The 27,172-nt window shown below is 42.4% G+C and overlaps 1 protein-coding gene across 1 annotated transcript in view; it reads right to left on the minus strand.

Moving 5' to 3' along the window:
• LAMB4 (laminin, beta 4) overlaps window positions 1–27,172 on the minus strand; it is a 99,489-nt gene that overhangs the window by 42,791 nt on the left and 29,526 nt on the right. The window contains exons 10-16 of the mRNA XM_012650298.1: window positions 25,351–25,530; window positions 22,847–22,956; window positions 20,616–20,695; window positions 19,921–20,071; window positions 7,265–7,450; window positions 5,865–5,980; window positions 4,921–5,045 (exon numbers count right to left, since the gene is read on the minus strand). Of these exons, the coding sequence (XP_012505752.1) occupies window positions 4,921–5,045; window positions 5,865–5,980; window positions 7,265–7,450; window positions 19,921–20,071; window positions 20,616–20,695; window positions 22,847–22,956; window positions 25,351–25,530 (948 nt within the window). The remainder of the gene's footprint in view (window positions 1–4,920; window positions 5,046–5,864; window positions 5,981–7,264; window positions 7,451–19,920; window positions 20,072–20,615; window positions 20,696–22,846; window positions 22,957–25,350; window positions 25,531–27,172) is intronic.

Consider the following 27,172-nt stretch of genomic DNA (forward strand, 5'->3'; position numbering starts at 1 on the left):
TAGAGAAAATAGACCCCAGCAAAGGGACCGGTGCCTCCTTTCTGCCTCCCAGACTCCAGTCTCACAGGAATTACCACCTGTCCTGGGCTCTTAGTGCTTAAGTGGAAGAGGTGTCCCACTGCTCTCTCCTCTGCCCTCCAGAAACTCTTCTGTGCACAATGCTTTCTTTCTTTGCTCTCTGCCTCTTAGCTGACATTTAAATGGGCTTAAGTCTCTCCCATCTGCAAAATCACCTCCTTGATCTCACATGTCCCTCCCGTTACCACCCCCATCTCTCCCCCTTGACAGCCAAATTTCTTGAAAAATTATTTCTTGCTGCCTCCTCTCCCGCTCACTCTTCACATCAATACATCTGCCCCAACCCATCCCTGAATGTTGGGGTCCCTCCGGGTTCTCTCATCAGCCCCCTTCTTACTCCAGGACTACCTCCTGGGGGACCTTGGCAACACCGTGCTGCCATCTGTAGGTGGAATTTACGTCTCCTGCGCACCTCTCCATGGTACACTCCAGATCTGTACTGAGCTAACTGCCTGCTGGCTGCCCCACAGGCTCCGCAAACCAAACATGCCCCAAACCCGCTTTCCTTTCTGTGCCACCCTCTGCCAAGCTGCTCAGTGGAGAAAACTGAGGGTGGTCATCTTTGACACCTGCCTCCTTGCCGTCGGCACTCACCACCAAACCCACACCCCACCCACATCAAATCAGTCACAGCCTGGTCAGTTCTACCTCTTAGATGTGTCTAGGAGGCATTTATTGCTTTGTTCCCCTGCCGATTCCTGAATTCAGGCCACCTGCGTTACTACAGTGGCAGCCCCACAGATGTCCCAGCCTCCACTCTTGCACTCCCAATCAATTTTCTACACCATAGTCATGGTGATCCTTTTAAATGCAGTTTGTTCAGATAATCCCCATCGTAAAACTTTTCCATGGCTTCCCATTGCCTTAGGATAAAATCTAAGCCAAGAGGATGCTCTCCTCTCCTTCCTCCTATCCTCTTAGGTCACTGGTTCTCAATATGGGAGGCACCACCTGCCTAGGGAGCATTTTGGAAATTCGTGGGGGTGGCTTTAGTTGTCACAGTGATTGGGTGGTGTTCAGTATTGGAATTTAGCAGGTGGGAGTCAGAAATGTGAGACATTCTCACGAAACAGAATGTCCCCAACAGATTTTGAATGTTTCATTGAATATCCATGAAGGAGAAAAAAATCTTATTGCTGATTGTCTGAGCTGGGAACCTGACTCTATTTTTTTTTAACATGTAAACTTGTTTATAACACAGCTGCTTTCATGGCTGTCTCATAGATAGTGATTCTACATCTAGGAGCATCTTCCTACTTCATTATACCTTCTAGTATATTCATGCCTGTGCATATACACAGTGAAGTCCATATAATTTCTTTATTGATTACTTTCGATTTTTCCTCTGTATTAATATTAGCAACTTACATTGATATTATTTGGAAGTCATATGTACAGGTAGGCCATGAATTTCATTTCAGGATAGCAAAGAATGTTAGAAAATATTTGTAATAAAAAGGGGAGGCTGGGGCAGATGAGGCTGAGAACCACTGCACGAGTCACACCGAGGTTTTGGGTCAGTCCCTGCCACAGCTCCCAGGACCTCTCACCCCACACTGTCGCCACCTGCTTGTCTGTGTCCCCCCTTCAGAGAGTGAGCCCCAGAGTGACAGGGATGGTGCATGTCTTGTTAACATCTATGCCTACTACCATATCTAATTTATACTGAGCGCTTCATAAAAATTTGCTCAATAAAGAAGAATATTCATATTTCTACTATTGTATCTTTAAGTTGATACTAAAAGGACTGCATTCTCCAAACACAAACCAAGTGGGGAGAGACGAAGAAGAAAGCCAGACGGGCTAGGGCTGGGGACAAGGGCAGCCAACCAGAGATTATTTACAGCTATTGGTCTGAGCCAGTTTGGAGCTGGCCATTCCTGGAACTCAGCAGATGGACCAGACGACAAGAGTTCCTGTCAGTTATAGGATTTTGTAATGCATGACTCAATTCTTCTCCTAGAAACTTCTAAGTACTTTATGTTTACCAAGTGTAGCCCATTCCAGTTTCAAAAGAAGAATGACAGTTTTATATTCTAGAATGCCTAATATACTTTTGACTCTAAACACAGTTTTATAGAAGCACACAGCATGTAATCCGGATGACTAAAAACAAATTTCAACTGCCCTCACTATGCTTGCCAAACAAAAGGTGTTTGTGCAGAAAGAGCGCTCGTGGTTGAACAAAGGTTTCATTTGGTCTTCTCTGTCATATACGCTGGTCTTAGATGCAAATGTTAATCTCGCTGCAGAGGAGAATGAACTTTGAAAGGACCAAGTCCCAAGCAGTCGAGTGTCTTATCTCCCAGAGCAGCAAAAGTGGTGGTGTGGCATTAATCACAACAGTCTGTAATAAGGAAATGTGCAATGACTTTCTCCTACTGGACGTTTTGGGTTGAGGACTACAGTGGACACTGGAGGTGCCCGGCCTGGATCCTCTTCGGCAGGCTGGTGTACCCGTCTCCAGCTGCTGTGGCATTGGCTCCTAAAAGGCTCACAGCTGTCCCCTTCAGAAAACTGCACTCAGCCACCTGATCCAGGAGTTTATGTACTCACTGGGTTGGGGGTCCGGTGTGCAGGTGATGGTGGTGATGAACCTGTAGCCAACGACTTCGGTGCACATAGGCCCACCCCTCTGCCTCCAGGTGGGTTCAACTCTGTGGTGCAAACCCTGCTCTAGAGCTCCCTGCAGGGTCAGACTGAAGCATGCTACAGCGAGACCACACCCTTCCTTCCGCTGTCCTCTCCTGTTTCCCTCACTCCTCTTGTTGCAGGAACACATCCTTAATAGATCACATGCACCCGAGTCTCTGTCTCAGCTTCTGCTTTTAGGGAATCTGACCTGAAACAGGGGTCTGGGGCCTTTTCTGAGGTTTCTGACAGTTTGCAAAGATCAGATTGCTCTCTGATAAAATAAAAATTAAAAAATAAAAATTAATTTTTATTCAGGCTCCCGGGTTTTCTATGGCTATGTGTAGGGAATGATTGCTTGAAAACTGATCAAATGGTATATTTAAAAATTAGTTTAAATCATTCGCTTATTTCATCTATCAAACATCATTGTAATGATTTTATTTACCTGTCTGTCTTCTGTATCAGGCTGAGAATTCTTTGAGGACAAGAACCATATTTCACACCCCAGGACCAGCACAGCGCCCGGCCCGTGTCCGCTTAGTGAATAGGTGATGAATGGATAATTTGGACAGATGCACTTAATATGGTATCAAGTGATAGTCTTTGGAATTTATAAGGTTTAAAAATATTTAGAATATGAATTTAAAATGAGAAGTATCTTGGTTCTTATACATTTAAGTTTCATGATTATTATAACATCCCTTAATGACCTAGGGCTTTATTAGTTTCTTCTCTAATTTCACTAGTTTCTGCACTATGAACCTTTCTTTACTTTGCCTGGGTTTCCAACTTTTAGCAATTTTTCCCCTAAATTAAACCTGTTGGATTTGATTTGCTTCCTTTTGCAACTCACTTGTTGGTTCATGAGCGCAGTTCTATTTAAAGCTCCTCAGTGGAGAAGATGAGTTATTTGGATAGGGAAATCGTGATAGTTAAATTTCCCATTTAAGAGTTTGCTTCTTTCTACCTCATTTCTGCCATAATATGGTAGAACCTCACCTAAATTCTTACACAGCCCTCCACGTGCAGGACGTAGACCACCTTTGGTTAAGGTTGCCTGATAAAATGTGGCCATAAAGTGTCTGTGCAACTTTTCAACTCTGAGTTTTAGCTTGAAAGCAGCCATACATGATATGTAAGCAAACAGGCCTGGCTGTGTTCCAATAAAACTTTGTTGGACTATAGTTTGCCAATTAAATCATGATATTAGGAGATTATCACAAATATTCAAAAATGCAATTTTAACAAAGCAATTTGATTTTTATCCATGAAATTACCCTTTAAAAATCCCCCACAATTCTATACAATTCTGTTTAAGGTGGGATGAAACTGGTAGTTACATACTTTTCTGATGATCCTGAAAATTAATTGGGGAATACTTTCTAGAGAATATTTTGACAAATTATTTCAAGAGCCATAAAACCCTGAGTAAAGTAAGGAATACATTTAAAAATATGTATCAAGTATACATGGTAGTAAAAACAAAAGCAACTTACACGACCGCAAATAGGGTAATAGATGAATAAGTTAAGTCAATTTACTGAGTGCCCCATCTCTGCCCAGTGACATGCCTGGATCTGAAGGCTGCACAGAGTGAGAGGTTTGTAAGGAATGCCTGTGGCCCAACTCTGGGGAAAGATGCTGAAAGAAGTCACTCAAGAAATATTTTGCATGGTTCCTAAAAATGATCAGAAGACTACATAAGTATCATAAGAAAATGCTTATGATAAAATGTGAAGTGAAAAAAATCCATATACGCAATTGTATGAGTACTCTGATTACAATGATATGAAATCATAGGATGTATACGACAGGAACTTCCAAAATGATAATAATTTAAGTGGTTGGATTTCTATCCTAAATGCTCTATAATGTCAGCATGTTGCAATGGCTCAGAGCAGGGATCTGCAACCAGGCAGTGTGGCTCTCATTCCTGCCTCACCAGCCCTGTGATCCTGCACTGCTCATTCATCACCTGTAAAATCGTGATAGTACCTATATCACAGGGTTGCTGTGAAAATTAAATACTATGTAGAATACTTCAAACCATTACTGGGACATACTGTTATATAAGATTTGCAATTGCTATTAGATGCCTTTTGTAATTAAGCAAATACATTTATATTTTTCCAGAAACACTTCACCAGGGAGTCTAAAAGTAGAATTATAACGGTGCTCAGTTGAGAATGAAGCAAAGCTCTGTGATACTTACAGAATCAACCAGGATGTGTGAATGAGCGTGGGACTCTCCTTCCAAAGGCTGGGAAAAATAGACATCGACAGAATATTGTACATCTGGTTCTAAACAGATGGATGTGGGAAGGAGCATGATTCTGTATTAAGAGAAATAAAGCAAAAATTCAGTGACAAAAGTACAATCATATTACCTAAGTGGCCATACTATGTGGTAGCGTTCTCCTTGTGCCCTGAAGTGGGCGCCACTGTGGGGCCGAGGCCAGGTCTAGGTCTCGACCAGCACAGGTGGGTTGGCTGGATAGTGAATTCACACTTAGATCCTTAGTGGCTCTTCCATAGGATTGTGACAAATAGCAAAGTCTTAGAAACTATTGGCTGTGGGTTGTCATGACAGCTCTGGGGAAAGGACAGAATAGACATCCTTCATTCTATCTGTCACGCTGCTATCAACAGTGTCTATGCTTTGTTTTGCCACAAATCTCTGATGAGGCAGAGTGAGTGGCCTCAAAATCAGTAGCTTTTTACCTCATAGACTCTCAGCTGTTAAGACTACTCAAGCTGAATATTTTATTCTTAATCTTGTAACATTTTACTTTTTCACATTTCCAAGCCACTTGGGGGACTGGAAAAGGAACATTCCGGATTTAGAGTCAGGATATTTGGGTTGGAATTCCGATTCTGCTACACACTAGCAATGAGTCTCAGGCAAGTCATTTAAGTATTCTTCTTCTCAATTTCTTCTTCGCCTGCTGAGGACAAAATCTACCTCACCAAGTTATGAAGATTAAATGTGATATTAAATATACAGCACGGTTCAGCACGCAGTAAGTGCATAATAAATGATATAGTCTTCTTCAATACTTCTCCTCTCCCACTTAGCTCCCGGATACAAATTACTGATGCATGAATGAAATCCCAAGAAACCTTCAGTGTTTGAGGTCAGGTCCCAAGAGTACCTGGCAGCCGCTGGTAAGGCAAAAGATGGAGGCTTTGGCTGTGGAGTCTTGCGGATGCAGGGCCCACTCCCTCCAGGGGGGTTAACCACGAGCTGGACCGCCCAGTCAGCTGCGGACTAGACAGGCACGACATGAAAGCACATCACCATGAGGACACAGGAAACTTTTTTGCACTCACTCATATATACCTAGTGGATAGGACATGCATTGAATTTGCAACCCACAGGCTGCTTGGAAAATAGAACTTAGGAGTTGAAAGAGGTCTCAGAGGTTCCCTCCTGGGCCCAACTCTCTGGTGTCTGAATTGTGATCCAGGCAGAAAGAACATTGTTTCTGGCTATAGCTATACTCACAGGCCTGGAAATACCCTAACCCTCCCGACAGGTCTAGATTTTCAACCCCTGTCTCCCAAAGAGTTGATTAATTCATCATGTCCCAGATCACAGAATAATAACGATTTAGCATCATTCACTAAAGGATATATACATACACGCAAACACACATACACACAGATAGATACACACACATACAGAGAGAGATATGAAAATTAGCTATATTCTAGAAGCCTTACGGTTTGGAAAAGCATTTTAAAGTTGTCAGGGATATACTCTCTCCATGGATTTTTTTCTTTTTTAATGGCTTTCTTATATTCACCAAGTCAAAGTACATTGAGCTCCCTTGGCTTTCATTTGTAAGTGAGAAATAGAGAATTATGTTATATCCAGAATTGCAAATATGGTCTCTAGCAGGAGTTCAGAGCCTCTAAGACCACACCCACCTCCATCTGTGGAAAACACTTTTCAAGGGAGATGGTTGGTGGGTTTCAGATCACCAAAGAAAAGGTTAGGAACCACTGCTCTAGATCAAGTATTTTTCTAATTTGGTTTCTAGTCTGTCTTAGATATTCCTTGACAGGTGGGAGGTGGGAGTGGGAGGCAGGGGGGCGTCTGCTTTTCGTCTTTCTCTTGTTGCAGGGCAAGATACAAATGCAAGTAAATGCCTCTGCTGCGTGGTCCGTGAATCTGACTCTCTGCACATGTGTTGGTTTATTAAATTTTTAGAAAAAAAACTCCCAGGAGTGCAGGATGCATGTTATTTTAGTTGTTTATTGTTCTTATACAAACATTCAGTCACCACTTCCTTAAACCTGGTACCATAAATATACATAATAACTCCAGCTTTAGCGTCTCTCCCCAGGATCAAGCATGTGTGCATATGGCTCACTGTGTTGCTTCAATATCTCTAGCAAACCCTTTGGTTTATAATGCTCTCCAGATGTTCTACTTCTTGCACATCATTTTATGATGAACCTTTTCTAGCAAGGCTGAAATGAAAACATTTAGTTTGAGAATATATTTTGGTCAGTTTTTACCATCGAAGAAGGTGGAGTTCAAGGATACCTGGGCTTCATAGCGGATGGCAACAGTGAAGTCCATAGGAAAGGGAATGTTGCTGACAGCAAATCTCAAGCCAGCCCCAGGGAGAACCCTGGCAAATCCGGGTCCAGTCCACGTAACAGGGTTCCCAGGAATCGGCTCTCGTAAAACAGTGTGAACAGCAGGCCTCTGGCCAAAAGTCACCGAGCTCTAAGATGGGAGAGGAATGTAAATAGCTTTGCCTACAGTCAAGGCCTAGAAGAATTCAGGAAAACAAAACAAACCACCCCAAAACCAAAAAACCACCACCCTCTTCCCCACATATCCTGGCGTGTATATGATTCATCTGAGTCATGGATAAATTATTCCAACCAGGATATGGTCCAGAATCCAGCTGAGAATAATGTGCTGAAACTGCAGCTTTGGAACATATGTTACTGTATAGAATGACTGATTTGAAAGCAGTGTCACTAGAAGCCATTTTAATTTTAAATACCCCATGTATTAATGAACTGAGCAAATCCCACACTGACGACCTTGGGTGTTCTCAGATATGATGGTGGGGTTCTGGCCAAAATATGGAAGGAAAAGAATAGTCCCAGGCCTACTTTACAGACTTTGCCTAATTGTGCATAACAATGAGAAAACCCACACAGATTTATTTTCTAGATATTTCTCCTATGCAAACATGAGAGAAATGCTCCTCTTCTATCTGCTTGGGGGCACATAAGTACAAACCTCCTAACACACTCAATTGATTAGAATCCCTGATGGTCTCTATACTGGACGTCAGCCTGAGGCCATCTGGACCCCGTAGATAATACCTCTTTAATTACTTTTGCATCTGCCTCGCCACACTCAACAGCCTCCACTCAAATTCCTTCTCTAGTTTCTTTTGCCTGTGCTGCTGCAACAGTCTCTTGGCTCTGCTCTCCTCTCTCTCCCTGGTCCAATACATATTATGAATACATACCTCTGCCAACAAAGCAATTCAAACTCTTTCTAACTGCCAACAGAATAATGCCCAAGTAACTTAGCCTGGAGTTCAAGTTGCTCTATGATCCACACCAAACTGCTCTTCATTTGATGTTTGTTTAGTAACAATTAAGTGCCAGCCTCTGAATTAGGAATGCAAAGATAAAAAGGATAGAGCCCCTGCCACAGAGGAGTTTAGAATCTTACATTAAAGAGAGAAATGTAAATAAGCAACTGTTCTACCAAATTTGGTTTTAATAGACAGGCATATGTAAAGTCATCCATATGTAATGTTTTTCAAACAGTGAAGACAAACTCTCAAAATTGCAGTAGATACTCTACATTCCCATCCCAGATCCCCTTTACCTGGTGGGTGTACCCACCCCCCAGTTGCTATGTGCATGCTGCTAATAGTTCACAGTTGACCCTTGCTCTGGAGAACTGCTCTCTCACATCTTCTGGACCTCCACACCCATCCCTCAGGGAACTCATAGCCAATGATACGAGGGTATAAAAGGCTGGCCCTGTTGCCTCAAAGGGCAGGACGACTTGGCCTGCAGTTTATGCTTCTGAGCTCCTCTGAGGATCAATCCAAGGTTTGTTTTGCCTGAGACCACCTCTTACTCTGCCCTTTTTTCCTGTCTTGTTTCCTTCACTGCCTTAAAGAGTATTCCTGAAGAATGCTTCCTTAATAAATCACATGCAGCTGAATTAGGCTCTGCTTCTAGGGCACCTGACCTGAAACAGTTGATACTAGTTTACCTAAAAGTAGATCCTAAGATGCAATTCTGGAGGTGATAGTTTACTGTTCAGCTGGCAATGAGGACCCTGGTATGCAACATGTACTAACGATCCCTGGCATGCAGTAGTGGTGTGATTGCTAAAACTGTCACCTGTGGAGAACTGGTGTAAGATAAAAGGAGAAGTGGAGGAAATACTGATGTGAGCAGTACTTCTGGCATTGAAAGATATGGGAGACATAGTAATTATAAGGACTGTGGAAATGAGTTGCTGTTGTTGAATGTCTTTGATGAAAGAAAATGACAGGCTCAGGATAATCAATCACCAATTTAAAGCAAAGTATGAGAATCACAGGGCCTCTTTGGGGACATATATGCTCATTAAAGAGATGCTCATCTCCTTAAGGGCAGGAAGAGCTGAAGACTAGTCACAAGACTTAACTGTAAGAGTTGCAGAACTTCAGAGAAGGCCAAAGTATCAGCCTAGGTAAATTACCTATGCAAACATGCAGATTTCTTGTCCAGGCCCAGATTCTCTGATGTATTATCTCCAGGGTCAGGCCCTGGAATCTGCACCTTAAATAAACTCCCCAGGTAATACTTATGCACAGTGAGATTTGAAGATCACTGATCTGTGCCACAGGGATAAGGGGAGGGGTGTAGTGACTCATGCCCCACTCTTCTCTTTCAGATGGACTTCAGATTGAGGAGAGCTACTTCCAGCATAGAGTCCAAGAAGGCTCCATGGGAGCAGAGGCATGCTTCCTCACAGGGAAGCAGTGGAAGCACCCATGTGCATGGGTTCATGCATATGAGAACCTTAAGCCTCAGGTTCTCCTTAGCACTCTTAGACTACAGATAGAACCCACTTGCTCATATTGGAAAATAGAGCCACCATTTTACTTCTACCACATTGCAGACAATGTAGAAAACTCGAAGGATGCAGGAGGCTTATAAGAAAAATGCATGTCTTCCTCAGGATCTGCCTGTGCCACCCCACCTGGCCACTTGCCCAATAATTAGGGTCAAGTCTCAGCATGTTGGAGTGGGAAAGTACTGGATCTTTGAAAGGGATTATAACCAAAGTTGCTGTGGGATCTGGCTAACATGTACTACTAGCAACTGGGAGGGAATGGCTGGGTATGGATCCTGAGGAGCAGAATACGAAACTGAATAAGGGGGAGTTTGTAGATTTGGGGCCACTTGTGCTATAGGATTTAGTAGCCTCGCAAGGCCCCTGGGAAATGGATCTAATATGTTACTTGAGTAACTGTTGGAAGCTTGGCCACAGTCATGGTCCATAAGAAATGAAGTGGAAATGCCAGAACTGCTGTAGCAGGTTGTAGAGAGGATACAAGGCTCAAAGAAGTTGGGATGCTAGGATGGATTTTAGGTACAAGACCAGAAAACCCACCAGCTAACATGTTCCTGGTGGGGGAGGAGCGGAGGACACTCCGTCCACCAAGATAACAGGAATAAACTGGAGGGGACCACCAGCATCACTGAGAAGCTGGGTATGACTGTCCTCTGTGGGCTAGTACAAGGTGTACTATACACTATTAAATATTACAAAACTGAGTTCCTTATTATCAATGTGGCTGTAGGAGTCCAGGCTATGGAAATCTGAGTAGTGGTATTTAACTCTCGAAAGCAAGATGGGTATAATTATTATACTAGGCAGCAAGGCTGGAATGAGAGACAAGGGGGACTGACCCACAGGAATCTTCTTTGGAGATGATTAATAGAACATGGTGTTCTTAGGAGCAAGACTGATCATCAGTCAACAAAAGCATTGTTTAATATATATAATCACAAGTGAGCAAGTATGAATGAGCAGAAGGCTGAGGTGAGCTGCACCCGTGGAAAGACATGATCTTTTGCCAAGCTTCTAGATCAGAGCCACTTCTCAGACTCAGAACCCCCTGACTGAATGAGAGGGGTCCCGGTGAGGAAGGGCTCTTCAACATCACAGCAAGTGTGATTCTCTTACTCATTCTTCAAAGAGATCTATGGTTATTTACTCTAGTAACTGTCTATTGGGAGAGGGGACAGACCCATATCTTTCAGTGTTAGTGGATACAGGATCTGAGTTGATGCTGATAACCAGGTACCCAAAGTGCCCTCAGAGTGCCCCTGTTAGAATAGGGGTGTATGTGGGTCAGGGAATAAATGGAGTGCTGGACCAGGTCCCTTTCATAGTGAGTTCACTGGATTTATAGAACCACCTATTGATAATTTCCTTGAATTCCTGAATATATAATTGGAATGGACCTGCTTTGTAGTTAACATTGGTTCTTTGACCTATAGGGTAAGAGTTCTTATAGTAGGAAAAGCCAAGTCAAAGCCTGTGAAATCAGCCCCCAACCTACCCACTCCCAAGCCACAATAGTACATAAAAAGCAATATTGCAAATCAGGGGCATCCTCAAAGTGCCACTCTCAAGACTTAAAGGGTGAAGAACTGGTGGTTCCCATCATATGTCCCTTTAATTCACCAGTCTTGTCCCTGAAAAAATTGATTGATGACTGGTAGATGGAAGTGAATTATCACAAATTTAACCAAGTTGTAGCCCCATTTGCAGCTGTGGTGCTAGATGGAGTATCTTTACTAGAGCAGATTAATACAGCCTATGGTACATGCTATACAGATATTGATGTGAAAAAATGTGTTCTTTTCCATACCTATAAGGAAGAAGAAACAGCAGCAGTTTGTATTTATTTGGGATTGGCAATAGTGTGTGTTCACGGTCTTGTTCCAGGGCTATGTTAATGCTCCTTTTCTCTGTCACAACATAGCCTAAAAGGATCTGAACCATCCAGATTTTCTACAAAATATCACACTAATCCCCTATGTTGAGGGCTAGTGAAGTGGGTCCCTTTGCCCAAGGTGGTGTTATGTGGTCTCCCACAGGGAGAATCAGCACTCTGCGGCCTTGGCTGGCACTACTTTGAGGGCTCAGGGTGTCTAATTCACAAAGGTAGGAAAACATAACATCTCTTCTGCATGAGGGACTCACTTTGCGTAGAAGTTCAGCAGTGGTCAGGTGAGTTTGGGATCCACTGCTCCTACACAAACCATACCATCTGGAAGATGCTGACCTGAGAAGGCAATGGAATGGGGCCCCTTAAAGATGCAGCTGATGCATCAGCATCACTAGCTTGGAGATGGCACCCTATGGGATGCGGCAGCATTCTTCAGGATGTTATGTATTCCTTAAACCAATGGCCTTTGTGTGATGCTGTGTCCCAGCAGGTAGAACACATGGATTTGGGAACCAAGCAGGATTAGCCATGCCCACCATCACTCCCAGTGACCATGGGAATTTGGGCTTCTAGCCATTGCAACTTCAGGCTCTGTGGATCTACAGGTCTTGATTCTTGGATGAAGACAAAGAGTTCCACTAACCTTAAGGCTATGGCTGCTGCATGGTCACTTGGGTTCCTCATGCCAGGAGACCAGCAATCACAGGAAGGAAATACCACAACTGATGGGGGGACATGAGGAATATACATGGCATTGATGGATCCACTGGGGCATCTCCTATACCTGTGGCCTGATAAGGGTATGGTAAGCAGGGGCTCTAATCCCTGAGGGCTGAAGGGATGGGTCATCTCACCCAGAAGTGCTAGTTGAGGATAAGAAGACTCTAGAATGGGTGGAGAGGTGGGAGGGAGACAGTATCAGTTGTAGCCTTGGTACCAACTGTAGCAGCTAGAGGTTATAATTTATCCTACTAATGTCCTTTTGTAAACTTCCCCAGGACTTATGACCAATCAGAATCCTGGAGAAGCTGTGCCTGCGTGGAGTGAATTTAACATAAGAAGGAAATGCCAGGGCCAGCTGCATGGCCATGCAACCTGCGTAGTTGCCCAGGGCCCCATACTCAAAAGGGTTCTATGCTTGCTTTAATGTCTTGTTGTCACTCTCCTGAAATAATAATTTTCCTTTGAACTTTTCTATAAGTGAAGTCTCTTGGGACAATGGCATGCGCACATGAGCAGAAGAGATATGCACGTGTGTGTCTGCTTCCTTGTAGCCCCATTACATACAGTGCACACAATGGCCCACGGACACAGAATTCCAGTGGACTTACTATGCATGAGAGTTCAGTGAGACTAAAAGTGGGGTACGTGTGTGACTAAGCAGGGGTGTCAACAGCTCCGAGAAGCCAAGCTTTCTGTTTGAACCAGAACTTGCTTGGAATGCAGAAAAAAGTCAAAGGCATTCTAAGAAACATGAACAACCAAGGCACCCTACTACATCCTTTCTTATTCATGTGACTTCCTTGTATTAGCCAACTACTTCTTCTGAAAACGATGACAAAAAGGAAAGAGAAAGATAAGGCAATCCACAGTTTGTTTTCCTTTCAATCCTTCTGTACTCATCGGTATGTTGAAGGTAAAGTGTTGATAGAACACATAGCAAGAAATGAAATAAAAACAGTGGCGTTAGTTTTGTGCAGCCTTCCCACTGTTCTGGTAAGAACAAAAAATATATGTATGCATGACTACAAATCGACAATGTGGATAGGAATGCAAATTTGGTAATTTCAGTGATTCCAATACTCTCAAGTTTGCAGTTACAATAGGCATTGTACAATACAAAGATGAAGGGTAAAATTCATGCTAATAATTTAAATTTTTAATATATTTTACACAGAATGAGATTAAATCAGCAAATAATAAAACACTATGACAGGTTGAGAGAAAGACCATGAAAGAAAGCAAAATGCTTTATATTTTAGTGCTTCAATGGCCCTTTCCCTGATTTTTGAAGCGGGGCGCTGTAGGTGGGTCTGAGGATACAAGGAGTGAGAGTTAGTAGATGGTGTTGGTCTGCAGCTGGGTCCCTGTTACTGGGCCAGGGCAACCATCTGCCAGCTCCTGGGACTGTTGGCTGCTAAGGCTTGTGACTGCCCCCTTCTCTTGAGATTTGCCCTTGGTTCATTAGAGGCACCTCACCTGGGAGGTCACCCACATCTGCCTTGGCAGCCTGCGACCAACGACTGACTGACAGGGGAACACAGCAGGTGGCCCTTGTGCCTCAGTGGGGGACAGCTCTGTGGTGCGATTTAAGCTTTGGAGCTTCCCTGGAGGATGATGCCCAAAGCTAGACTCTACCTCAGCCCTCATCCTCGCCTCACCTTTCCTCATTTCCTAGCCTGTTTCCCTCATGCCACCATAGGTTGGTCCTGATGTGTGCTCCCTCGATAAAACACATGCACCTGAATCACTGCTATAACCTGCTTCGAGACAGTCAGCCTAAGACAGTGACTCTGTGCACACTCACACATGTGCATGCACACACTTATGTAAGATTGAAAAAAAATTTCACATAAAATATGACCTTATTATGTTTCCTTCTGTTGTACTAAACTGACCCACTAAATTGATTCCATGGTCTACTTACTGACTGGAATGACTCTCAGTTCGAATATTACTGCTCTACAGGACCCCAGAGATGGAAACAGTGAATGATGTCCAGATGTCAGGGTAGGGAATGTCAGAGAAAGATAAGTCTGAATTGAATCTTAAGGGATGAGTCGAAGTTTTCCAAATCAATAACACACAGGTGGAGATTTCAGGCAAGAGTTAGGAGAGTGTGTAGGGTTAGAGCGGGGTTTCTCAAAGTGCTGTCATGACCACTTGTATCAGATCATCTTGGGATGCTCAGCAAACAAGCAGATTTCTTAGCCAGGCTCAGATTCCCTGATGTGGCTTCTCCAGGGTCAGGTCCTGGGCTCTATATTTTCAACAAACCCCCCAGGTGATATTTATGCACAAATTTGAGAATCACTGATCCGTGCCACAGGGACAAGATGAGGGCAACAGTGACTCATTCCCCAATCTGCTCTCTTAGGTGAAGTTCAGCTTGAGTAGAGCTACTTCCAGCCTAGAAAGTCAGAGAAGCCTTCATGGGGACATGGCGTGGGCACAGGGATGTGATGTGGGCACAGAAATGAGCACAAGAAAGAGCACAGCCGTGATGATGGCCGTGTGTGGACCATGCAGCAGGAACTCTGACCCTCTCAGCTAGAGGTATTCCTCCTTCATCTGAGGTCCATGTCACGTTTTATGTGGCTCTTTTATGATACTTAGCCCGCCCTGCCATGCAGTAGATGTTTGTGTCCAGGGCTCATTTCCTCCACAACAAGCTTAAGGGTCTAAGTGTTTCTGTTTTCATTCATTCCACCATTTCACTCACTCAGGAAGGTCTCTTATGTGTAAGGAACTGTTTCAGGTGCTGGGTTTGGGAACAAGACACCAAGAGTGCTTTCCTTCACTGCTCCAGCATAGCCTTTGTGCACATACACCAGGGAATGCTCAATAAAGATCTCAGTGTAACCGATGAATGAAGCAACGGACCAATGAACAAACAGGCCTACGGTGGTCACGACTTTGAGTGAATAATAGTTGGATGGTCACAAGGTGTTCAGGACTCCTTGGGCACCTGAAGGCATTGGAAGCCAGGCCCTAGGGGGATGGCATCATTCTGGCATTGACACCAACACTGACCAACCTCCACTGTCTTGGAGTCCATGGCATGGCCACAGCATCATCGCACCGGCCATCAGCTTATCTTTTTCCCTCCAGTTAATAGTGGGGCCGTCCCTCAGCACTTTACCTCTCCTCACTAAAATGGCTCGAAATTGTGATTGCACAGTGCCCGACTCACCAACCCTGCAGAGCCCAGATTTTTAGAAATTTTTGTTTTGAAAAGAATTAAAGCTATTGAAGTTTTCCCCAGAGGCTCTAATTACCCTGAGCTGGCTCTTTCTCTCCCCCATTTCTATTCATGAGGGTAACAAGAGCTTACTGTGAGCGCTCACACAGGCCAGGCAGGTTCTAAGTGAGCTATGCAATCATGGCGTGTCACTAATAAACAGTTTACCTCACTCTGCTGGCCGGCATGTAGGCTTTGCTTCTGGTTTCTCTTCAGTATTATGTTTCCTTTGTCAACTACGAAATCATTTCCTTGTTGCTGGAAATACACATCACATTTAGGCCAAGCTGTTGCTAATATCTTAAAAAGAAAAGAAAAGGCAGTTTAAGTATAACCATCGAAAGTATCAATTCCAGGTAATCATGATTCTCATTGGAAAGCCTCCGGAAGAAGTAATGCAGACAATTTATAATTTTTTGTTTTTTGTGAAAATGGGGAAATTTTTGGTGGTCCTAACACCACATGTTGGGTTTTCTTTTTAAAGGATGCTAGTAAAATCCTAAACTGGGAAAACATTCAATTCTTACTTACTGGTTTTGTGGTGTTTCAGAAAGTATAAATGCCATGTTTAAATGTTGGATGTCAAGAAGGAAGTTGAAGAAAATCAATGACAGACATGGCATAGAAATTCAAAAAATTAATCAACAGTGTAACTTTTGACACTCTCCAGTCCAGTTCTTAGTGTTTGTAGATTTTGGTCTTACAAGTTCATGCGAGAGGTTATTTCAGCATAGCCAAATTCCACCAGCCACGCTAAAGGAGAGAGAAATCACATTCATGCAACTCTGATTTCCTTAAAACACTAGTTTTTATGGGCTTTTCTTTTTTATCATCTCCTTAGTCACTCAGTTGCCAACCCAGTGAAAATCTCCAATTGTTCCGTTTCCCAGTTTTTACTGCATCCTGGATATTGGTGTCTCCCTGGTCAATGAAAATATTGTTGGTTTTACAAAAAAGATTTTTAATTTAACAGGCACCCTAGTTGTTTGCCAGGAGCTTGCAGCCTGGAGGTCAGCTGCAGCCTGCTTCAGGAACCTGGTTTATTTCAGCATTTACTATTCTGCCCCTCAGCCATGCTCTCTGCGCAGCTCCCAGGCCTCTCTGTGGGGAGGACCCTTTGGATGGGCTGCTCTAGGACAATGTCCCTGTGTCCTTTTCTTCCACCAATTGTGTTCACCTTGTAACACAAAATTATAAACTATTTCACTGATATTATGTGGAAAATATATTTTATGGACTTGGCATTTATACTATATTAAATTCTATACTATCTTAGATTCAATATTAGCTTGTTGTGACTTTAAACCACATTTTCTCTACAAGTTGTTCCTGAAAGAAGGTAAACCAGTGCTTCCCCAACCGCACAGGAATCACCTGGGGCTCTTGTTAAAATGCAGACCTGATTCAGTAGTCTAAGGGTAGGTCTGAGTATCTAATGAGCTCCCAGTTGATTCAATATTGCTGGTCAGCAGACCACATTTTGAGTAGCAAAGGTATACACTGCCTTTGGAAGAGCCACCAGGAAAGTTAATTGTAATTCTTCTTGGTTCTCCAATTACAGTATTAAAACAATTATTCATAAGATGCGGTCTTGGGTTTACATTCCTTCCTGTTTCCATCTGCAACCTTTCTCTTCTCTCTGCTACCACTTCACTTAGATCCTTATCTGTTCCCGTCTAGACTATTGCAGACGACTCTTCCCTCCCACCTGGGCTTCGCTTCTGTTAGATTAAGTTTGCATGAACACTGAGAACAGTCTTCTTTACATCATTCCATTCTCTTGCTCAGAAAGCTTCAATGAGTTCTCATTGCCCAAAGAATAAAGTTTAGGCTCCTTAGTAGAAGAGTGTAATTTTGTTTTTCAATACTTCTTCCCTAATTAAACTCCCTGCTCTAGCAGTGAATATACCTGCATTGTTTCTCCTCTGAGCTGTTATTTATAAGACTTTGGCTAGACTGTCCTCTCATCTATTTCACCAATCAGAATCCTACTGTTTTCAGTTCTCTGGCTACCTTATTCTGCCTTTGTGTTAAGCCCATTCATAAGGGATCACTCCTGGCTCTGAAATCCTAACACACTTATTGACTCTCCTTGTCATACGGCACTGGCCCATTCTCTGCCATCTTGAGCTATGTAAATGTACTAGCTATAGTAAAAACTCCTGGGACCAGGACCCTAACTAATCCCTTGCTATACGGCCCTTAGCCTGGAACAAATGGATAGGCAACATTTTAATGGGTTAAGGGTAAGAGTTTTGAAACCAGGTGCACCTGGGTTTCCCCCTCTCCCCCACCACCATCCACCAGGTGTATGACTTTGGGCAAATTACTTAACCTTGCTAAAGTTTTCCTTCATCTGGAAATTAGGAATGATAATACTTAGATTGTTTGGAGAGTTAAATGAGATAATGTATATAAGGGTGAATTACAGAGCATTAAATAAATGAAATAATAATACTACAGCAGCAGTGATAGCATAGAAAGCATACCAAAAAATTGTTAAATGAATGTGGAATTAAATGGTTCCTACATCTTTTCTAATACAATTAATGTCTTAAGCAGAGGAAGAAAATTATTCACATTATTGCATTTTAAGCATTCAATATCAATCCCACCTTGAATTTCCTTTCTTTTGTCATAGGTCTTATTATCCAATCTTTTAAGGACATTTAACTTGCCCTTTAAACCTATTCTGTATCCTTGATATTTTTCTTTAAGCCACGGAGGGAGTAATAAGGCTTCATGTAACGAGGGACATGACCTGCTAACAAATGAAACCAGCATTGTTGCAGACACTCGACTCGTGACGCCTGGTTCAGAGCTGTGTTAGCGTACTCAGTATTTTCCTATTTAATTGATAACAGGATAAACGTTCATTCAGGGTGTGCTGTGTGCTGGGTGCTGCACCACACGGCTATACTGAATACATGTTAAGTAACAGTTCTTCTATTTTAGAAAACCATGTTTTTTTTTTGTATTTTCTTTTCTAAAAAATGGGAACTAGTTATGGCCTAAAATATAACTACCAATATTCCTTTCCAAAAGTTATCTTTTTGGCCACCATCACAAAAATGCAACATTAAAGACCATGAAGAAGAATCCGGACATAGGATTGCTTCATTTTGATTGCGCCCACTGCAGGTGTACGTCTAAGTGGGGACAGCGAAAGTCTCCTGTTCTTGCCTCAATTTCAATCAGTAAAAGACCGAATTCCAAGCCTCCTAAGGGGCATTTTCATTCCTCCCTGCCAACAGTGTCCAGACAGGAAAGAGATTCAAGGAACAACTTGGTCATAGGAACCTGGAATGGGTTCCCTTGTTTTCTTTATCTATCCAAATCCTGTCTTTAGAATAGATTTCCATGTGCTTTTTCTCCTTAAGGACCTTTACCTTGACTTACATTTCTTTTGCCATATTCCTGTCTGTGGCTGGAGTCACACTCTTGAGAACCTACCTTATATACCTTATTCATTCATTCATTAGCAAATATCTATAAAGCTCCTACTATGTGTTAGGCACACTGTGCGAGGCACTAATGCAACAATGATGAATGGTGTATACCTTCCCCTCCTCCCCACTCTTTTATAGCTTATAGTGTTATGAGGGAGACAGAAAAGTAGAGGTTCAATAAACACATTTTAGGGCCAGGCACGGTGGCTCATGCCTCTAATCTTAGCACTTTGGGAGCCCCAAATGGGAGGATCACTTCAGGCCAGGAGTTCAAGCCCAGTCTGGGCAACATAGCAAGACCCTCATCTCTACAAAAAATAAAAAAATTAGCTGGGCATGGTGAGCATGTGCCTGTGGTCCCAGCTATTTGGGAGGTTGAGGTGGGAGGGTCACTTGAAGCCTAGGAATTCTAGGCTGCGGTGAGCTATGATCATAACACTGCACTCCAGCTTGAGCAACAGAGTGAGACCCTGTCTCCAAAAAACAACATTTTATCTGTTTTATCTAATGGTTGCACTGAAAGGGCAAGAGTCAACTCTTTCATCATAATTTGATCAAATCTACATATATGTACCAGGCTCTGTGCTAGAACTGAGGTACAAAGAAACAAAACAGACTTCTCTCTCAAGTATTTATATAATCTGCAGTTGCAAGATACAACAAACTCTCCTGTGATCTGCGTCTGTGGGCAAAAGCACTCTAGGTATTTTAACCACGATCTCAAGTGCTGCTGAGTGTATTTACTGACGTGCCATCAAATGAAGTCTGCAGACAGATTAAATGAAATACACACCAAAGGCGCAAGTCCTTGGAGTGGCGTGGCTTCCTCTGCCTCATAGAGATGGAAATTCAAAGGAGCAAAGAAGTACCCAGGGGCTGGTTCGGTGCAGCTGCGGCCAACAATGTGTGGGCGGCATTCACACTGCCCATCCTTCGGTGAGCACCTGAGGAAAAAACAATCCATCACAAAAAAACGTAGAGGGGGGTGAGCGTAAAATGAGTGTGTGGGGTTGCTGGGCTAATGCCCCCGAGTTTGCACCAATTCTTGGAATTGATCCATCAATAGTCCTGGGAGGACGCGGAGCAGCGGTGGGCTCAACAACACCGATCTTGAAAACGAACCCAGGCAGCCACTTCTTTCCCTGGTGGCTCTCTGGTTCTGTTTTAAAATCTGGGAAAAGACGAGCATTAGGACCTCTCTTTACAGGATGGCAAAGAGCTGGTGTTTTCGGCAGGTCAAGTGACGTGTGTCCAGGCATCTATCCCAGCAGCTCATGGGATACCCAGGCAAGAAGATTGTCTACCTCACCCTTGGAAATATCTGAATTAAAAGAAATCAATGCGGTTGCGGTTAACACCTTGAGATATTTGCTTGTCATGGAATAAAATTCTTCACCTGTGACTATGAGCATATTAGAATAAAATGTGCTTTTATGTGAAAATAAGGACTATTTCTATAGAATTTCATCATTCACTTTACTGACTTACATGTTAGAATAAGCACCTCCAATGTCACAGTCACAGGGAGAACACCCACGGAGATGATTTCCCAGGCCCCAGTATCCAACCTGCAGAGAAAAAAGGCTCAGTTGATTCCAGCTGTAAAGATATTTGCTGCTCTGTAGTGTAATATTATAATCACTACAATGCAATCGCCACATATCACATAGCTAAACAGCCTGAACAATCACAGAGCAGCCTTCCTTGACTGCACACTTGGTGAATGATCTCCATGGACTCATCTCCCAGCTCCACGACTTGAAGTAAAGGGGACAGGCAGGTTGTCCATGTTTCAAGTGTCCAGTGGAAATGCAATGGAATGCACATGATTCCTCTAATAGCATCAGTTTATGCTAAAGCTGGATCACTGAATACTTCCTGGAGAAGTTCTTCTACCAGCCTATTTGCAAGTGCTTTAATAAAACTGATAGGTCCCCTTGCCACAACAATCCCTAGGGATTTTATGTACACAGTTCTGAAGTATGGAGGTAGAAAAATCAATCAAGCTGATTTGGAGATATGCGAATATCACCATTTAGTAGAGTCATTTATTTGTGAGAGTCAGTTGTTTTGGCATAAAGTGAACCTGTGTGACAGAGTCAACTCTGCTGTTGAAGACTTTTTCATCATTGCAACATCCTGACCTTTATTCAATTTAAACAGCTGGTGAGATACAAACAACTATTTTTTGAGTCTGATAACATTCAGTATAGAATGCTCAGAAAAATACCTCCCCTTCCAATTTAATTTAACCTGCTCTGCTAAAATTTAGACTCTTGTTTGAAATGGTCTTGTTAAGTATCCATATCCTTTTGTTATCCCGGCAAAATTCTATGCTCGGTTTTACTCAGAAAGATTTATTTTAAACATTAAACATTGATGTCTTTGGACACAATGCAACAAAGGACTTTTGATATTTTTCCCAAAACCAAACTTGAGTTTAAGAAAAAAAAAAAAAGGGGGACATGAACTGCTTCCCTCAGGATGTGGCTGTGAAAACCCCTCTAGGCCGCGGTCTGCTGTCGTGTTGGCCAGCTCAGCCCAGACCCAGGGCAGCATTGGATGCATGTGGATATGGAGCGCATCGTGGGTGCCTGGGCTTAGCTGAGGTGGACAGCTGCCCACGGGGCGGCCCCTGGCGGCTATTTCCCTCCTGCGAGTAAAAATGAGTTTGCATAGCACACGTAACAGTCAACCAGCCAGTGAAAAAGGTCAGCCTGAGCCAAAGGCTTGTCTGGAATTTTCTGACTTGGTATCTTTGTTGATTCTGTGACCAACTATGCACCCTTCCTTGTGTGACACACCTGTGGTCATAGATATTGGTGTGGCCAACCTTCCTCTTTTATGTAAAACGATTCGATTCCCTGACCTGTCTTACAGAGTCCCTTCTTCATATGTCCTTCCGTCCTTCTTTTCCCCACCTTCTCTGTCCCAACCTGTTTTTAGTAAAATGACTTAAAATATTAGCACAAAACTATGTCCCTAGGCATATGTTTCTTATTTATTGGCTATATTTCTTCAGACACATCAAGGTCACTGTTCTTTTATTAGGTTAAGTTTTTTTTGTCTTTTTCTTTCTAAAATGTCATCGTGGGCTGCCAAGATTGGAGAACAAAGAAAAGAGTAGTGTTTGAGTTCCCCCATTGCATGACATGTTTCTTTTGGAGTGAAATGGTTTCATTTTACTAATTTTAGAACATACATGCTCGTGTGTTTAGTGAAGTCTGTGAAAAATCCAAGAGTTTATTTCCCACAGGAATCTGAAATACATTTAAACCTAAGTTTTTTTTTTTTTTTTTTTAAGAGCTCATACAAAATATTTTTTAAGCAGGGAAAGGTAGGGGATTGTGTACAAGAGACAGAAGAAAGGCCCCGTGGTCTGGTGTGCCAAAAAAGTGGGCAGATGAATGCTCTTCTCTTCTACTGCTTGGCACTTTCAGGAAAACAATGGGTAAGCCCATTGACATCTGTGCCTGGGCTGGTTCAGTCCAAGTCAGTGCTGTGCTGGTAAATGTTTAATAGCCAGCTCTCTGCGGGGGCGGGGCGGGGGGAGGCTGATGTATAATGTTTGCCCATTTCTGTAGTTAAATACTCACACCACGGGAGTACTGAAATACAATAGAACAAGGAAAGAGATTAACAAGGCCAAGTCTCTTCTCTGCAATGGCCATAGACATCTGCATCACTTTATAAAAGGAAAATTGCAGGCAAATACGTACAGCGCATTCATCGCAGCGTGGCCCAGTGGCATATGACTGGCACAAGCATTGGCCTGTATCCACATCACAGGTCGAGAGTGGCAGACTCCCAAGGGGGTTACAGTTACAGGCTGAAAGCACAGCATACACAGTTATTCTCATTCTTAATTCCTCCACTCTTGTCAATGCCCTTAATAGCTCATACCACACAAAAAGCATAGCCACAATAACACAGAACCGCCTGCCCTGCCAGGTTCATTGTCTGCCTGGCTGCATGATCATTGTACTGCCTATAACCTCACACAGGAAATCCTGTGCCAGACACTTCCAGAGCCTGATTTAGCTCTACTGAATGGCAATTAGGAAGAGACAAGTAGAAAGCTGTGCAAGCTGGAGTACTGGCACAGTTATCCTGAGTGATGCTGACCAGGTTGTGTGACTCTGGGGCAAGAGTTTCTGAGTGTCACAGTTATTATTGACAGCTCCTTTTTTGGCAGATGCATCTATCATTGCTCTTTCTCTTTTCTTTCTTACTACCTTGTTAACTTTTTCTCTTCATTCTCTGCCTCCTTTTTCTCCTCTGAGTCCTCCTTGCATTGTGAAGTCTAAGAAGCTATGCTACCAGAGCCGGGTATACCCTTCCCCTGCAGGAAAGCCAATGTTCATGGACACGGCTCAAATGTCCATCAACTGATGATTGAACAAATGAAATGTGGTATACCTATGCAATGGAATATTATTCAGCAATAAAAAATGAAGTACAAGCTACCACATGCATGAATCTCAAGAACATTATGTTAAGTGAAACAAGCCAGTCACAAAAGACCTCATAGGATTCTATTTGTATGAAATGTCCATAACAGGAAAATCTATAATGACAGAAAATAGAATAGTGTTTGCCTAGGGCTGGAAGAGTGGGATATAGGGAGGTGGTAGCTGAAAGGGTATGGGGTTTCTTTTTTTTTATTTTTGAAAAAATAAAATTTATCATCTTAACCATTTTTAAGTATACAGGTCAGTTGTGTTAAGTACATTCACATTGTTGTGCAAGCGATCTCTTAAACTCTTTTCATCTCGCACAATTGAAACTGTGCTCATTAAACAACTCTCCATTCCTCTTTCGTCCAAGCCCTGGCAACCACCATTCTACTTTCTGTCTCTATGATTTTGACTACTCTAGGTACCTCAGATAAGTGGAATTATATAGCATTTGTCTTTTTGTGACTGGCTTCTTTCACTCAGCATAATATCCTTCATGGTCAACCATGTTGAAGCAAGTGTCAGAATTTCCTTCAAGACTGAATAATATTTCATTGTATATATAGACCACATTTTGCTTATCTATCACCCACCAGTGGACACTTGGTTACTTCCACCTTTTGGCTATTGTCAATGTTGCTGCTATGGATATGGGTGCACAAATATCTCTTCAAAACTCTGCTTTCAGTTCTTTGGGGCATATACCCAGAAGTGGGGTTTCTTTTTTGTGGTGAGAAAAATATTCTAAAATTGTGGTGATGGTTACACAACTTTCAATATACTAAAAATCATTGAACTGCATACTTTAAAGGGTTAGTTGTATGGTACATGAATTATATCTCAATAAAGCTGTTACAAACGCACACAAAATAATGTTAGCCTGTTCTTGGAGGGCATCGGGTTAGTCAGAGAACAAGGAAGATGTGTGGAGTGTTGAAAGGTGCAACGGCAAATTGGTTTGACTATAAAATTCATTCTCATATTTCATTTTGCCACCAAATCTAAGAAGAACATTTTATTACAGAAAGATTCAGCCTCATGCTCTCTAAACATGCAAATAATCCACACTTCCTTACATAGGCAAACATATGGAGCATGATCCTGTGACCAAATGGAAATTATTTACTCAGATTCCCTAAGGAATCTGCAGCTCTACGAGGCCCCAAGCAGCTCTGAACTTCTGTGATCCTACAGCCAAGGGTCTGCCTATTTGGCCTCAGAAAACTGCTGAGGCTCTTTTCTATTTCCCTTCCATCTCTCCCCTCCCCTTGCCTCTTTAACTTTTTTCTTTTCTTTGTCAGACACCATATGGACCAATACTAGGAGGGGTGTGAGAAGAAAGGGAAAAAGTAATTAAAAAAATAAAAAGAAAAGAAACTAGCACTTGAAAATTGCCTAAGAAGACATCAATCTTGCAGAAATGCATAATGTAATTCAATGAATTTGAATGTAGAGTCCTAGTGGGGACCATTTTTCTAAAGGTTTCACAACTTGGCATTACATTTCTTGGCACTTTTCCCTGTGTTTGTTCCAGTGGGGAGATGTGAACACCCCCTGCTGGTCCTTTATGATAAACTCAGCAAACCAAGGAGCAAAGTTCTCCACTAAGTTCTTAAAATTTGCAGAAGTTACTGTATCACTTTTTAAAACCCAGAGGATTACAGGGGACTCTTATGCATTTACAATTACCCAATTCTAGGGCTGACAGAGACAACCCCAAGCTCTAAAATGTATCAGGGTTGGTGGCCCAGCCCCTGTGGACTTACGCTGACAGCCCAGGGGGTCGGTGGCGCTCAGGCCATAGTGGTTGGGCTTGCACTGGTCGCAGTTGGCTCCTTCCACGTTCTCCTTACATAGGCACTGGCCGGCCACAGATCCCACTGCAGGGTCAGAGTGGCTCACACAAATGCCTCCAGACACGGTCCCATCAGGGTCACATTCACAAGCTGGGAACACAGACATGTATTGTCTCAGTTAGTTGCAAATCGTGGGAAGACTGAAATATAAGCATAGCATTTTACCCACACTATAACTTTCTTACTTTGTTTAAAAAATTAAATATGTTTAAATAATTAGACCAACAGGCAAGGGCTGTTTGGAAATGTATTCCAGATCTCTGGCCTTGGAAAATGTTGAATAATTCCATATATATATATCTTAAAAGATTTGCAAATGATTCAAAAGTCAGAGGACCAGAGCAAGACTGCTACTATGAAAACTGGATGTTAGGAATAGAATGATTCTTTTGGGGATGATGAAACGTTTTAGAACTAGGTAGATGTGGTGGTTGCATGACATTGTACCAGTGAATTGTTGTTCATTTTAAAATGGTTAATTTTTATATGAATTTCTCCTGAAAAATAGATTGAACAAAAGAAAAAGACTCTAAAGGTGAAAATAAGGCCATGAAATAAGTGTGGGATGTTGTAATAACATATTTATGTCATTACAAGGGACATGAGAAAGAAAGAGAAATCACGGAAAATGTCTACCAAAGCTCTGAAACATAGTTAAAAGGGAAGTCTTTCCTTCTCTATCATAGAGAAACATGTCACCAGGAAAGTGACATTCTTTTTGATCCTTCCTGGAAGGAACACCTATAAAAAAGAAAGAGAGGGAACAGTAAGAGATATTCATACCCTTGTTCTCTTTTTAGAAATCTGCTGGTGGGATAAAAAGCCTGGATGAAGAGATTCCGAAAAATGGAATAAACAGTCACCTCTAGCCGAGAAGCAACAAAAGTAGCAACTCCTTCCCCCCTTTTTTAAAGTTGAAATTTGAACACCTCATGGATGGCATGTCATATGAAAAAGAATGCTGACAGTATGATTGATCGAGGATGAGGAAGAACTCTCTAACAGCGAGGGCTGCCCAATACATCTGAACCCCTCATCATTGGAGGTACCCGGTAGATGCTGAAATGGCACTCGTGGCTTTGGCATAGAGGACAAGTGTGCTTGTGGGCATTAGATGTTCACCAAGGTCTCTTGTACCTTTGTGGTACTGTGTTTCCAAGGGATTCTACTTTTAAGAAATGCAATAAACATAAAAAATTAATATCCTGATTTTAAGGAACAATCACGTTCACAATTATACACGTTTGCTTTGGATTACTAAAAACAAAACTCTTAAGTCTAAAACTATGTCAATATAACAGCCATTTAGGTTAGTGAGTTTAGTGGAAAAAATCCAGTCTAACCAGTTGTTTGGAGTCATTGAAGCAAAGGGGCTTAGCTGTCTGACAGAATCTTTCAAGTTTCAATTGCTTGTTACTGGTTTGTGACTGGTGATAAAATCTTACTATGGAAAAACAGCATTGGGTTCTGTTTAGTTTAGAAAAACCACAATTTGCTTCTAATTAAATCCAGTTGCTTCTAGAAAGAAGGGAATAAGCTGGATTCATTTTAGAAGTTGCCAAAAGGAAAAAGCTCAGCTTTATTTTGGAGATATTCCAAAGGATCGGTATTGAGTCCCAGAGTATAATTTAATTATGCACAGAAGTATCCTCTGGGAAAGGGATGTGAGAGGGTAGATAGTAACTTTACTTGGAAATAAGTAAAAGTAAACTTATGTAAGGCCTTTAGAAGT

Source organism: Propithecus coquereli, unplaced genomic scaffold (genome assembly GCF_000956105.1).
Source record: "Propithecus coquereli isolate 6110/MARCELLA unplaced genomic scaffold, Pcoq_1.0 Scaffold32, whole genome shotgun sequence".
In the NCBI taxonomy this organism is placed as follows: domain Eukaryota; kingdom Metazoa; phylum Chordata; class Mammalia; order Primates; family Indriidae; genus Propithecus; species Propithecus coquereli.